Here is a 15,335-nt window from a genome sequence, read left to right as displayed (position 1 = left end):
CTTTGTAAATTCACTATGCCAATGACCAAGCTTCAAAGAGCTTAGGGCCAGTCTGAAATCTGATTAGCACGGTCAAGAACACCTGAGGAGGTGGGGAGTTGCCCAGGTAACCAAACATGAAAGCAAAGCCACTTCTGACCCCCAACAAGGTTGTTATACAGTAGTTACAATTCTGGACCTAGACCGCCATTGATGATGTAAGATCCAATCTATGCCAAACACACATCGATCTTACCCTGTTCTAGAAAAAACGTTTATTGAAAGAAGCAATTCATTTGTAAAATACATGTGAATGTTTCAAATATGACTTTTTTTTCTTTAAACGCCTATTTTTCATTTCTTACAAATGTATTTAGCTTTTCAGAGTAATGGTACACAAAGTCCAAATAAAGTAAGAACTTCCTTCATAGAATATCACAAAGACCTGCCAGAGCGGGCGAGAAGGGGGATATTTAATCATATTTAAAAAAAACTAAAATTAAAAAAAAAAGGAATGTCTAGATTGCTCTAAAAATACACTGTTTTACAACAACAAAAAGCAAATAAAATATGTCTCTACTCTTCAAGTGATACTTGAAACATCTGATTGAGATGAGCACACACTCACCGGTAAATACTGGTCACTTGGCAAGAGCATCGACTCCGCTGGAAGGTTCTCACAGACAGTTGTTATTGGCCGACTTTCCTACGTGTCAAAAGCACTTTTTACATTTCCGTTAAAAACGACAGGCAACTACGGGCAGGATTTACAGCCACGTGTTATTCATTTGACAAGAAATATCAGATTGGATATTGGATGTCAAAAGCAGTACCGGATACTGTAGATCCCTGAATATAAATGTGCACGTGTACATTGCCAAAAAAAAAGGTTGACAAATAAATAAATAGGACAGATGATTAAACATGCTGGGGACAAAAAGTGTTACATTGTACATAAGAACATAAAATACAAAATCTATTGAAATAAGATCTTCGGCCAGGTAGAGTGAGCTCAGGGACAATGCATTGAGTATTACTGTACTGTCGCTAATGTTAGACCTATCCACTGCATGTAAAGTGTCACTGTGTTTGCTTAACAATAGCCAATAAGAAAAGGTACCCAATTTGATAGCACGCGTAGAGACATTTCAAGCTGAGGTGTGAGGTTACGAATCAAACTCTGTGGTTACATTGTGTACCCACCCACTGGCATCAGCCTGTCGTCTGCATTGTGCTAGCTAGCTGAACTTGACGTCAGCAGGTCAGAATCGGGGCCGTGGCGATGTCTTTGTTGAGCTCCTTTGTGGGCTGTGAACAACAACATCTCTACTCAGAGCGCAGCTAAATAAAACTGAGAGAGGCAAGTTCACTTCTGAAAAGAGGTGACATGGTGAATTGAACATGACGTCTCTCTAGCGTCTGGTCATTTAGGTAGAGTTGAATAAACAATAGAAACTAGAGCTAGATAGACAATAGAAAACAACGGGGGAAGGAGAGGCATCAACAGATTAATGTCTGTATCATCAACACAAAATACTGTCATAAACAACAACACAAACTAAAACAAAAAGTAGAAATATTAGATGAATTTAAGGAAAGAATGTTGAAATAAGGTGAGATATGCTGCTAAACAAAATGATGCCCAACTGCTATCCCCCTAGGTAAGATATTCAACTGCACACAAAGTGTGTGAACTGGTTAAGTAAAGCCTTCCAGCTTCCAAAGAGACCCTCTCTTCAAGAAGACACATATAGTATTTTCCATTCATCAATCCACCAGTCTTAAATTTGAAAGTTGTGGATCCACCCACAGACACATCTGTAGGTGCAGTGTAGGTAGGCACAGGCATAGAGGTCAGCCCCAATAGAGAGGTCATCCTGAGGATCTCTGTCCCCTGGCCCTGTGCAGCTGTCTATTGTTGTGTCCCAAATGGCACCCTATTCTCTAAAGGGCACCTGGTCAAAAGTAGTACACTATACAAGGAACAGAGTGCCATTTGGGATTCAGTCCGTATATAAGTACAGAACTTCCTCCAGATGGATGGGTGGACGGGGGCGTCGGCCAGACCAGGCCAGCCCAGGCTGCTCACCCAGTGGTCTGCTCTGAGTTAAGGGGCGGGTTAGGGGGCGGCTCAAGAGTCTCAGCGATCTCCCCCAGTTCATCCAGCAACTCTATGAATGCCGGTCTCCTGAAGGACTCCATCTGAAAACACAGAGGAAACATGAGGATCAGTACTGGGCCTTGTCTGGGGTTTAAAACAAAATCAGAGCCTGTATACACAAACCGTCTCAGAGTTGGAGTGCTGATCTATGACCAGTCTTTAAGATACATGAGATATTTTGGACAGGAAAGACCTGATCCTAGATCAGCACTCCTACTGCTTTGTGAATATGGGTCCTGAAATACTATTTCTGACATATGAAGTATGTCTGGCATCAGACCAGAGACAAAGAGATTTTGGCTTCCCATTTAAGTTTACACATAGCTAGGGCTCTATACTGGTCATCAGGCTGTCAGCAGCCATGTAACGTTTACTACAGTAAAGTTATGGTACCTAATTCTGTATCTACTACAGCAAAGTATACTGTATCTGTAAGCAGCCATGAACTGTGCTGTAAAGTATAGTGCACTGTGTCTACTCACCAGACAGCAGCTGGCTGCCAGCTCCAACACGCGCTGAGGACACCCGCTCGCCAGCTCCCTAAACGCACTCACATCCAGGCCGTAGTCCTGTCAAACACGCACAGCAGACATTACACATGGTGCATACGGCAGAGCTTCCACCCAGGGTACACGGCAGACAACCTGGATCTATGTCTAGTCGTACTCTATGTCTCCTGCAGCTCTCTATTCCCTATGTGTGTTTGTGTGAGTGTACATCAAAATGAACAGAGCGTTTCCACTGACGGTCGTACATAAGGCGAATACAGAGTTGAGCTTTACCTGCGTTCTCGGTAGAATCTCCGGGTCTGCAGGGATCCTTGCCAGTATTTCACAGAGTACAATCCCAAAGGAGAATACGTCCACCTGATGACAACACAGAACCACATACCAATCATCTAACCAACAATGAGCAGTGTTCAAACAATGAGAAAATGAAGAAAAAAATGAATATTTCCATTAGCCTCCAAAGAGTGTTCTTAACCACCACATCTAATCCAATGAAGGGTCTTGGTGGCATGTATACCTTCCGGTCGTAGGGTTCCCCGCGAAGCATCTCCGGGGCCATCCAGAAGGCAGATCCCACCAGGGAGAGCTTCCTCTCTGGGTCTTTAACCGGCAACTCCACCACCTCTCTGGCCAGGCCAAAGTCTGTGACCAGGGCCTCCCTGCCCCGCGCTGTCACACGGATCAGACAGTTCTGCAGAGACAGACATAAGAAATCATATGTTAGTATACAGTGCCTTCGGAAAAAGTATTCAGACCCCTTGACTTGTTCCACATTCTGTTACGTCATTCTGTGGAGATGGGAGAACCTTCCAGAAGGACAACCATCTCTGAAGCACTCCACGAATCAGGCCTTTATGTTAGAGTGGACAGACGGAAGCCACTCCTCAGTAAAAGGCTCATGACAGCCCGCTTGGAGTTTGCCAAAATACCCTTAAAAACTCTCAGACCATGAGAAACAAGATTCTCTGGTCTAATGAAACCAACATTGAACTCTTTGAGCTGAATGCCAAGCGTCACGTCTGGAGGAAACCTGGCACCAACCCTACGGTGAAGCATGGTGGTGGCAGCATCATGATGTGGGGATGTTTTTCAGCGGCAGGGATTGGGAGACTAGTAAGAATCGAGGGAAAGATGAACGGAGCAAAGTACAGAGATCCTTGATGAAAACCTGCTCCAGTGCGCTCAGGACCTCAGACTGGGGCGAAGGTTCACCTTCCAACAGGACAACGACCCTAAGCATACAGCCAAGCCAATGCAGGAGTGAGTGGCTTTGGGACAAGTTTCTAAAAGTCCTTGAGTTGCCCAGCCAGAGCCTGGACTTGAACCCGACCAAACATCTCTGGAGAGACCTGGAAATAGCTGTGCAGCAACCTGACACAGCTTGAGAGGTTCTGCAGAGAAGAATGTGAAAAACTTACCAAATACATGTGTGCCAAGCTTGTAGCGTAATACCCAAGATGACTCGATGCTGTAATCATTGCCAAGGGTGATTCAACAAAGTACTGAGTAAAGGGTCTGAATATTTATGTAAATGTAATATTTCTGTTTATTTTTCATTTTTATTAGCAAATATTTTTTTTAAACTGTTTTTGCATTGTCATTATGGGTTATTGTATGTAGATTGATGAGGGAAAAAAACTATTTAATACATTTTAGAATAAGGCTGTGGCACTTGGATAGGAAGCAGGTGATATGGTCATAAGAGACAAAAATAGAGGTCTTTGTCCACTCTCCAATCATAAAACATGATAGAAAAGGGCTCAGTGCCGTTATCCTTACAAGGGAAGAGTGCACAATGTATTGGAAATGAGCCAATACATTTGATCTCTATCTTTCTGAGCGAGAAAAATATGACTTGTTGTCAAACAAAAATATCTGTCTCTGAGAAATTGTATTAGTATAAAACAATATATATATTTTTTTGGAGTATACAATATAGCTCAGTATTTTTTATTATTTATTTTATTGTCTTTTTTGCTCATCTTTATTAAGGGTGCCAATCATTCTGGAGGTTACTTTATGCCATTAAGCAGACACTTTTATCCAAGGTGACTTACAGTAGTCTGCATACATTTTCATATGGGTGGCCCGGTGGGGAATTGAACACCCAACCCTGGCAATGTCACACTGGACCACAGTATCCACATCAATATACCAATAACATGTATCAATATATAGTATATAGAAAATGATTATCCCCAATACACATCAATATACCAATAACATGTATCAATATATAGTATATAGAAAATGATTATCCCCAATACACATCAATATACCAATAACATGTATCAATATATAGTATATAGAAAATGATTATCCCCAATACACAACAATATGCCAAGACATTTCAACATGACATGGCAAGATCCAGCCGAATAAACAACATATTTTGGAGATTTCATTCGGACCCTTTTGTCCACTACAGTCGTCCTGCCACCATTAAGCATTTCTGTTATGACATCTGTTTGCCAGCAGAGGGTAGTGTAACACAGTTATAGTACGATCACAGCAATAAGCGAGCTCTACCATACCGCCACACAACTTATTGAGTCAAGAAAATGTGTCTGAATATACAGACAAACTCAACGGAACATTCTCTGCCCTGGAATCTCACACATGATTCTCAACCTGATGTGTTCAACATTACACTTGTCTACTGTTTTTATTTATTTACTTTTCTGCTCTTTTAGGCCCATCTGATCCTACTTGTATATAGACTGCCCATTTTTTCTACTGTGTTATTGCTTTAGATAACTCTGTGTTGTCTGTTCACACTGAGCAAATCAAATCAGGCGTTTTGAAAGCTGAGAAAACGTGATGACAGACATGTTATGGAACAACTCTTAATTCTCTCCATAGTATAGGCAGATAACTGTATGGGGCTCTGGTCTAGGAAATAGGGTGTTGTTTGGGACGAAGCCGTTATGAAGGGGATACCCCAGACAGGACAGCCAGACCAGACACTCTTAAAGAGCCTGACTCAATGGAATCTGCACTCATCACCTCCCCTCCATGCTAAAGGATTCAGTTCTGACCTGGGTTCTGTTGGTGAGCTACAGAGGTGATAATCCACCTGCTTTGGCATCTATGCTTACAGAGAACAAAGCCCAACTGTGTGTTCGGTGGTGATTACCATAGCAGAATATTTATTGTAAGTGTGGAGAGAGTGCATGGGAGATGACTGGGGCCTGGGCTCAGTAACAGTAGGTAAGCTACTATAGGACCCAAGATTCAACAGTGGAGTGGTTACATACATCGAGCAGGTAAAGAGACAGGCAGGCAGGCTGACAGGCAGAGAGAGAGACAGGCAGGCAGGCTGACAGGCAGAGAGAGAGACAGGCAGGCAGGCAGACAGGCAGAGAGAGGCAGGCAGGCTGACAGGCAGAGAGACAGGCAGAGAGAGAGACAGGCAGGCAGGCAGGCAGAGAGAGAGACAGGCAGGCAGGCTGACAGGCAGAGAGACAGGCAGAGAGAGAGACAGGCAGGCAGGCAGGCAGGCTGACAGGCAGAGAGACAGGCAGGCAGAGAGAGAGACAGGCAGGCAGGCAGGCAGGCAGGCAGGCAGGACAGGCAGGCAGACAGGCAGGCAGGCAGGCAGGCAGGCAGGCAGGCAGGCAGGCAGGCAGGCAGGCAGGCAGGCTGACAGGTAGACAGGTAGACAGGTAGACAGGTAGACAGACAGAGGTAGTGAGAAAGTCAGGAAGAGAGGCATGCAGGCAACAAGCATGCAGGCAGACATGCAAGCAGACAGACTGGCAGAAAGACAGGCAGACAGGCAAGCAGACAGACAGAAATATGGGCAGGTAGACAGGGAGACAGGCAAGCAGGGCAGAAAGGCAGACAGGCCGAGAGACAGTCAGGCAGACAGAGCGGTTTGGGTGTAGAAAGGCAGACAGACAGGCAGGCGGAGAGAGAGAGTCAAGTCGGCAATAAGAAGGCAGGTAGACAGGCAAGCAGACAGACAGGCAGACAGGGGTGTGGAGCAGAGACAGCCCAAGAGAGACAGACAAGCAGAAAGGCAGGCAGACAGGGCTGTGGAGCAGAGCAGGAACTGCTGATGAGGGAAAGCAGGCGGAGGGAGGGAGTGAGGGGAGGGCCCTGTTGGCTGACGACTCCTAAGCATCTGGATCCCATTATAGAGGGAGCCACAGGCCCTCCCTCCCGCTCCAGCGTTTCCATTCAGTAGCCTGTTATTATCTGGAGATCGCTCCAAGCACCAGACCTGACCGCTAAATTTAGCATGGGCCCTCACCCCAGAGCCAAAGAAAGGAAAAGATCTAGAATGGAGTTTGAGGGAAAATAAAAAAGGTCTGTGCCACTGGAACTTCGAGGAATTGGCATGAACTGCAACCAAGGCTGTGTCCCAAATGATACCCCTATTCCATATACAGCGCATTCCTTTTGACCAGAGTCCTATGATCCCAGTAGTGTAATATAGTGGATAGGGTGCCATTTGACCTTCAGAGCTAAATCTGGATTCCAGTTACTTTTGTAAAGCTCACTAAAATGATCTATGTTTGCAATTCCATCCACCATGCCTTTCCTTACCCTGGTCATTTTACACTGTAATGACTGCTTCTACAGGAGAGACGTCAGAAGCCCTGCGCTGTGCAGCCAAACCTCATGTCTCTAACTGAAGCAGTGATTGGTTTAACCTAACATTACCGCATCAGAAAATACACTGTACATGTCTTATTGGACATAGTGAATGACCTTGCATGTCTGGCTTGGATCCTTTGTTATTTATAGGCATGGAAGTCTCTTCTTTCACGATTGAAAGAGATTGCACATGAGAAGATGCCTCGTCTTGTCTATAGGCTTCAGTCATACATCCTTACAGTGAGTGTGAGAGAGAGTGTGTGTGTGTGTGTGTGTGTGTGTGTGTGTGTGTGTGTGTGTGTGTGTGTGTGTGTGTGTGTGTGTGTGTGTGTGTGTAATGGGCCTCTACTATTGATTCACTGCTCACTGATCCTACTTTCCCAGACTTAGCGAGACTGGCTGGCTGGTGGATGTGTGTGTGTGCAGAGTTGGGTAGGTTCCTTTCTCAATGTAATCTGTTATGGTTGTTAATTACCTGTCCAAAATTGTAAACAGTAACGTCCATTTTGGATTACCCAAATTTAGTAAAGTAATCTGATTACTTTCCCCTTAAGAGGCTCCAGAACAAGACAAAAAAGACCCATCAAACGCATTTGTTATTTCATCATAGTGGTCTCTGGCTGTATTGAATGTCATTGAGAAAACAGAAAGATGTCATAATGTATTTGTTTCTCTCGCAAACATCCTTTCTGAATTTAAACGTAATCCATTAAGTAATCATTTAGTTTTTCAAAAGTAACTGTAATTGGCTATTTTTGTGTGTGCTGGTAACGTAACTCATTACAGTTACACGTTTTTAGTAATCAAATTACATGTAACTGATTACATGTAATCAATTACTCCCCAACCCTGTGTGTGTGTGTGTGCATTCATGTGTGTGTACGTGTCTGTGTGTGTGTGTGTACAATAACCCCGCTCAGAGTGGGAGGACATTAGCATGACAATGGACTGTGCTTGTTGCTTGGCTCCTCTGCATAACATAACTGACCTGCACTTCTGTGGAACCTGGCAACCGGGAGAGAGAGTCAAACGATCTTTCTACACTGTTGTCTTCTCCACATGGGACAGAGTTATCCTCAGCTTCAGTCTGACTACTGAATGAGCCTCAATTCAACCTTATCCTGCATTGTCCACAACAGAAAAAAAAACTATTTATTTAACATTTATTTATTCAGGAGATCAGGAGACCTCTTTTACAATCGAGACCAGCCAATGGGATCACTACATTATGCCACAGCACTGATGTTGCAAACGTTTGACGTAAGAGTAGGGGTTTTCCTGATGTCAAAGAGAGTAGTCAGTGGCTGTAGCCAGGCCAAAAGTAGCGTACTATATAGGGCATAGGGTGCCAATTCAGTGACAGCTAGTGTGTGAGATGACATCCCCTACTGTTTTTCCTGAGTGTGGACCTTCCTACTGTTCCTGTTCATAAATGGTTACCTTTTGGTCGATGCACCACAAATACGACAATAATCTACATTTAGATGGGCGTGTAGTTTTCCTTTTTCAGTGACGTCCCTGGTCTACTGTACCTTGGAGTTGGGGGCCCCAGTCTACTGTACCTTGGAGTTGAGGTCCCTGATCTACTGTTCCTTGGAGTTGAGGAACCTGGTCTACTGTACCTTGGATTTGAGGTCCTTGGTCTACTGTACCTTCGAGTTGAAGACCCCGGTCTGCTGTACCTTGGAGTTGAGGTCCCTGACCTGCTGTACCTTGTAGTTGAAGTCCCTGGTCTAATGTACCTTGGAATGAGGTCCCTGGTCCACTGTACCTTGGAATGAGGTCCCTAGTCTACTGTACCTTGGAGTTGAGGTCCCTGGTCTACTGTACCTTGAGGTTGCAGCCCCTAGTCTACTGTACCTTGAAGTTGAGGTCCCTAATCTACTGTACCTTGGAGTTGAGGTCCCTGTGATAGATGTTCTTGTAGTGCAGGTAGATCATTCCCCTGGTGATGTCACAGGCCAGGTCCACCTTCTCCCTCCAGCACAGAGACACATCCTTCCTGGCTAACAGCTCTTCCAGACAGCCCCCACTCACATACTGCAACAGATAAACAACCCATCAGCCCCCACTAACAAACTGAGAACAGACCAAGAGACCAATCAGCCTCACTTACTAAAACAGACCTGGAAATTAGGTTTAAGTTCAAAGGAAAGGAACACTGCCACAACCTTACTCTCCAACCAATGTGCATGAATTGAGTAGCAAACTGAAGTGAAGAGGAAATTCTTGGAAGTTGATAAAACTGCTTCATTATTGAAAAACCAACATGTTTTGGCTGCTGCAGGCCATATTTTCCCAGATGAAGGGGCTCACTCACACAGACACACAACCCAAACTTATATACACAACATGACCAAAAGTATGTGGACACCTGCTTGTCGAACATCTCATTCCAAAATCATGGGCATTAGTATGGAGTCGGTGCTCCATTTGCTGCTATAACAGCCTCTACTCTTCTGGGAAGAGTTTCAACTAGATGTTGGAACATTGCTGCGGGGACTTGTTTCCATTCAGCCATAAGAGCATTAGTGAGGTCAGGCACTGATGTTTGGCGATTAGGCCTGGCTTGCAGTTGGAGTTCCAATTCATCCCAAAGGATTTGATGGGGTTAAGGTCAGGGCTCTGTGTAGGCCAGTCAATGTCTTCCACAACGATCTCAACAAACCATTTCTGTACGGATCCTTCTCCCCCAACAAGATTTAGATGCAAGTGGCTGTTCCACTGGTGTCACAGGGGCATTGTCATGCTGAAACTTAAATGGTAAAATGCACAGGGGGCCTTCCCCAAACTGTTGCCACAAAGTTGGAAGCACAGAATCATCTAGAACGTCATAGTATGCTAGCTCGAACAATGAAAAACAGCCCCAGACCATTATTCCTCCTCCACCAAACTTTACAGTTGGCACTATGCATTCGGGCAGGTAGTGTTCTCCTGGTATCTGCCAAACTCAAATTCGGCTGTCAGACTGCCAGATGGTGAGCATGATTATTCACTCCAGAGAACACATTTCCACTGCTCCAGAGTCCAATAGTGGTGAGCTTTACGCCACTCCAGCCGACGCTTGGCATTGCACGTGGTGATCTTAGGCTTGTGTGCGGCTGCTCGGCCATGGAAACCCATTTCATGAAGCTCCCGACGAACAGTTCTTGTGCTGATGTTGCTTCCAGAGGCAGTTTGGAACTCGGTATTGAGTGTTGCATCCGCAAAGGACGCGATACATGCTTCAGCAGTAGGCGGTCCCGTTCTGTGAGCTTGTGTGGCCTACCACTTCGCGGCTCAGCCGTTGTTGCTCCTATATATTTCCACTTCACAATAACAGCACTTATAGTTGGCCGGGGCATCTCTAGCAGGGCAGAGATTTGACAAACTAACTTTTTGGAAAGGTGTCATCCTATGATGGTGCCACGTTGAAAGTCACTGAGCTCTTCAGTAAGTCCATTCTACTGCCGATATTTGTTTATGGAGATTACATGGCCGTGTGCCCATTTCAAGGGGTGTCCATATACTTTTGCATAACAAATCACATTTTATTTGTCACATACACATGGTTAGCAGATGTTAATGTGAGTGTAGCGAAATGCTTGTGCTTCTAGTTCCGACAATGCAGCAATATCTAACAAGTCATCTAACAATTCCCCAACAACTACCTAATAAACACAAATCTAAAGGGGTGAATGAGAATAAGTACATGTAAGTATATGGATGAGCGATGGCTGATTGGCATAGGCAAGGTGGAATAGATGGTATAAAATACAGTATATACATGTGATATGAGTAATGTAAGATATGTAAACATTATTAAAGTGGCATTATTTAGAGTGCATTGTGTAACGTGACTAGTGATCCATTTATTAAAGTGGCCAGTGATTGGGTCTCAATGTAGGCAGCAGCCTCTCTGAGTTAGTGATTGCTGTTTAGCAGTCTGATGGCCTTGAGATAGAAGCTGTTTTTCATTCTCTCGGTCCCAGCTTTGATGCACCTGTAGTGACCTCGCCTTCTGGATGGTAGCGGTGTGAACAGGCAGTGGCTCGGGTGGTTTTTGTCCTTGATTATCTTTTTGGCCTTCCTGTGACATCGGGTGCTGTAGGTGTCATGGAAAGCAGGCAGTTTTCCCCCGGAGAAGCGCTGTGCAGACAGCACCACGCTCTGGAGAGCCTTGCGGTCGAGGGCAGTGTAGTTGCCGTACCAGGCTGTGATACAGCCCGACAGGATGCTCTCAATTGTGCATCTGTAAAGGTTTGTCAGGGTTTTGGGTGACAAGCCAAATTGTTGTTTCGCCTTCTTCACCACACTGTCTGTGTGAGTGGACCATTTCAGTTTGTTTGTGATGTCTATGCCGAGGAACTTAAAACTTTACACCTTCTCCGCTGCTGTCCCTTTGATGTGGTTGTCCATGATCATCATCATTTTGTTGACGTTGAATGAGAGGTTGTTTTCCTAATTGTGTGCATATGTACAGTACATGACTCAGAAAAAAAAACATTAGCATGGCTCCTCACTTATCTCACTGGAGTGTGAACATGTCATGAATCCAAGTTGGAGAAAGTAACAATCACCTCTAATATGGGGTAGAGTTTATCTTCTTTCACACAGATCCCCAGATACCTAGAACGAATGGCAAAAACAGAATTATAATGGGGAAACACAATGAAATTCAGAATATAAACTACCGTTTAAAGTCACTTAGGGTCACTTAGAAATGTCTATGTTTTTGAAAGAAAAGCTCATTTTTTTTGTCCATTGAAATAACATCAAATTGATCATACAGTGTAGACATTGTTAATGTTGTAAATGACTATTGTAGCTGGAAACGGCTGATTTTTTATGGAATATCTACATAGGCGTACAGAGGCCCATTATCAGCAATCACTCCAGTGTTCCAATGGCAAGTTGTGCAATCTAATCCAAGTTTTTCATTTTAAAAGGCTAATTGATCAATAGAAAACCCTTTTGCAATTATGTTAGCACAGCTGAAAACTGTGGTGCTGATTAAAGGAGCAATAAAATTGGCTTTCTTTAGACTAGTTGAGTATACGGAGCATCAACATTTGTGGGTTCAATTACAGGCTCAAAATGTCCAGAAACAAATAACTTTCTTCTGAAACTTGTCAGTCTATTCTAGTTCTGAGAAGTGAAGGCTATTCCATGCGAGAAATTGCCAAGAAACTGAAGATCTTGTACAACGCTGTGTACTACTCCCTTCACAGAACAATGCAAACTGGCTCTAACCAAAATAGAAAGATGAGTGGGAGGCCCCGGTGCACAACTGAGCAAGAAGACCAGTACATTAGAGTGTCTAGTTTGAGAAACAGACGCCTCACAAGTCCTCAACAGGCAGCTTCATTAAATAGTACCAGCAAAACACCAGTCTCAATGTCAACAGTGAAGAGGCAACTCTGGGATGCTGACCTTCTAGGCAGCATCTCTTGTGGACAGACAAAATGTCGAGAAACTCACCTGGGCTGCCGAGATTAACAACCTAAAAACACCATCCTTCACTGAAAGGTTATTACTAATTACATGAACAGGTTAGTGGGAAATATGTTAGTTAGATTACTTGTTGGTTATTACTGCATTGTCGGAACTAGAAGCACAAGCATTTCGCTACACTCGCATTAACATCTGCTAACCATGTGTATGTGACAAATAACATTTGATTTGATTTGAGGTCAGTCTCCATTTTATTATATTGCTCTGACATTAGAGCCTGAGAACATTGCCTTCCTCAAACACAGTGAATTTGTCCCAAATGGCACCATATGGGCCCTGGTAAAAAAAAAGGGCACTTTTGGGTAATAGGGTCCATTTGGGATTCAACCACTGTGTCTGAGGAAGGCCATGTTTTCACATCCTTGTTTGAGTAGTGCCCACTCACAGAGGGATGGATGGCCTGTCTGTGCCAGGTACATATTGTACTGGACTCAGATTCGCTTTTATCACGGCTCTCTATGCTCTGACATCAGCAGATAAACTGTGCTGTTTGATTCCTGCTGATACTGTGACCTTGCAAAAAGGCTATTAAGATTGCTTGGACAAACACTATGCCTTCACACCTTATGTAACCACTTCATAGGGGTAGAATGGGCCTACGTGACTATCAAAAACCATGCCAATCATATTTCCCAGCATGCTCTATTGTAGGTATATTTTTTGAATTGTTTGTTTCAATATGTGTGTTTTTGCATGCACATTGATTGATTGATTGATCTTACGCTACACAAAGATACGAACTGCAAAGGTACAATTATGTACCGATAACTTAAGGTACTACAGTGACAAGCGTGTGTGCCCCTTTAAAGGACACATTTCTGAGAGTGTACAGCATAATATAAATCAAATCAATGTATTTGTATTTGTCACATACACATGTTTTAGCCGATGTTATTGCGGGTGTAGCAAAATGCTTGTGTATATAAATATGTAAATACAGTATAAAGATAATACAATATAACACAGTATAATACCCTATATTTTGGACTCGAATACAGGAACAGTAGGCCATGATTCTGTGGTGCACTTAATAATATCCACCTGATACTATGCCTTCACAGCTTATCTAACCACTTCAGAGGGGTAATTTAACTAATTGAACTACTATATATTCCCGTGCCATTGACTGCACCACATAGAAGACAAACGCATACATTCCCCGCATTCCAATTGTCATCAATAAGGACATGTACCCAAATGTATAAGTGATCATCACAAAAAGGTGGGAGTAACTGACTAATACCTGACTATGTTGGGATGGGAGAGTTTCTGCAGTAGACTAATCTCACGCACGATGCTATCCTGGTCCACGTCGTTCTTATATATCTTCACCACCATCACCTTACGGGTCGTACTGTGAATCACCTTAGAGAAACAGACGAGGGTTTACAGTTTAAAGGGCCAATGCAGCCGTTTTTATCTCAATATCAAATCATTCTGGGCAACAATTAAGGACCCGACTGTGACTGTTATCAATTAAAATAAACAAAAAAGGCTAATAAGATTGCTTGGACAAACACTATGCCTTCACACCTTATGGAACCACTTCATAGGGGTAGAATGGGCCTACGTGACTATCAAAAACTATGCCAATCGTTATCAGATTTCCCAGCATGCTCTATTGTAGGTTGATTTTTAGAATTGTTTATTTTAATGTGTGTTTTTGCATGCACATTGATTGATTTGATTGGTCTTACGCTACACAAAGATAAATAACATATATTTTTCAATTAAGGACCTTACTGTGATTGTTATCAATTAAAATAAACAAAAATAGCATCTCAGCAAAGAGCAATTTCACAAGCAAGAATTTTGCCAGAACTGTCTTGGAGTGGTCTGAGTGGGGAGGGAAAAACAGAACATTTGCTGTTATTGCCAGAGGTTTGGAACTCTTTTTCCTATTGGTCTATTATTAACTAATTTACCGCATGGTGATGTCATCATGGATGGCCAGAACTCCAACCCACTAAAGAAGGCTGAAATTTCAGGCGATCTTTTCAAATAACTCTTACACTGAAAGAGTATTATCATCATTTCCACAATCTCACAGTACTATTCCAACCTTACAGTGTGGAAATATGTATAAAACACAGGAAATCCAGTTTTTTGACTGCCCTGGGCCTTTAACCACTAAAAGACCTGCTCAAGACCTAGTCATGTAACGGTGTACAAAAAATAAAAAAATAAAAAAATACTATTTTTTTTAAAAACAGTTGGGTGTCTGAAAGGAGCTGTTTTTGCAGGTAAATTCATTATGACCTCCATTAATTGACACTGCCCTCATTTTCATTCTGAACAGCCCCCATGGTTTTACAGTGACCTCTGATGTATTACCTCACCATCTCACTGGCACTGCTCAATTATATTAATATTTTAATGTGATTAAATCATCACATAACATAAAACAGATTAATGGCCAGTATTATCTCTCTCTACTCAGAACATCCAGTGTTCTGAATCTATTACTCTAGTAGACCAATAGATTCATTCTGTAATCATCCCATCTGTCTTTCTCCCCAGGCCCATTCCACTTCAAAATCTAAATGCATGCCATGTTACTCCTCCATTGGCTCTACTTCTGTACAGAGTAC

The 15,335-nt window shown here is 43.2% G+C and overlaps 1 protein-coding gene across 4 annotated transcripts in view; it reads right to left on the bottom strand.

The window, feature by feature from the left end:
• Positions 1–235: 235 nt before the first annotated feature.
• The window catches only part of LOC118393435 (dual specificity testis-specific protein kinase 1), a 34,301-nt gene continuing 19,201 nt past the window's right edge, over positions 236–15,335 (bottom strand). For all 4 annotated transcript variants that reach the window (XM_035786107.2, XM_035786105.2, XM_035786104.2 and 1 more), the window contains 7 exons: positions 13,988–14,109; positions 11,811–11,859; positions 9,142–9,291; positions 3,167–3,340; positions 2,923–3,006; positions 2,623–2,709; positions 236–2,181 (listed from right to left, as the gene is read on the bottom strand). In XM_035786107.2, the coding sequence (XP_035642000.1) occupies positions 2,065–2,181; positions 2,623–2,709; positions 2,923–3,006; positions 3,167–3,340; positions 9,142–9,291; positions 11,811–11,859; positions 13,988–14,109 (783 nt within the window). In that variant the 3' untranslated portion in view covers positions 236–2,064. The remainder of the gene's footprint in view (positions 2,182–2,622; positions 2,710–2,922; positions 3,007–3,166; positions 3,341–9,141; positions 9,292–11,810; positions 11,860–13,987; positions 14,110–15,335) is intronic.

Source organism: Oncorhynchus keta, chromosome 14 (genome assembly GCF_023373465.1).
Source record: "Oncorhynchus keta strain PuntledgeMale-10-30-2019 chromosome 14, Oket_V2, whole genome shotgun sequence".
NCBI lineage: Eukaryota > Metazoa > Chordata > Actinopteri > Salmoniformes > Salmonidae > Oncorhynchus > Oncorhynchus keta.
This window is presented reverse-complemented; position numbering and strand designations above follow the sequence as displayed.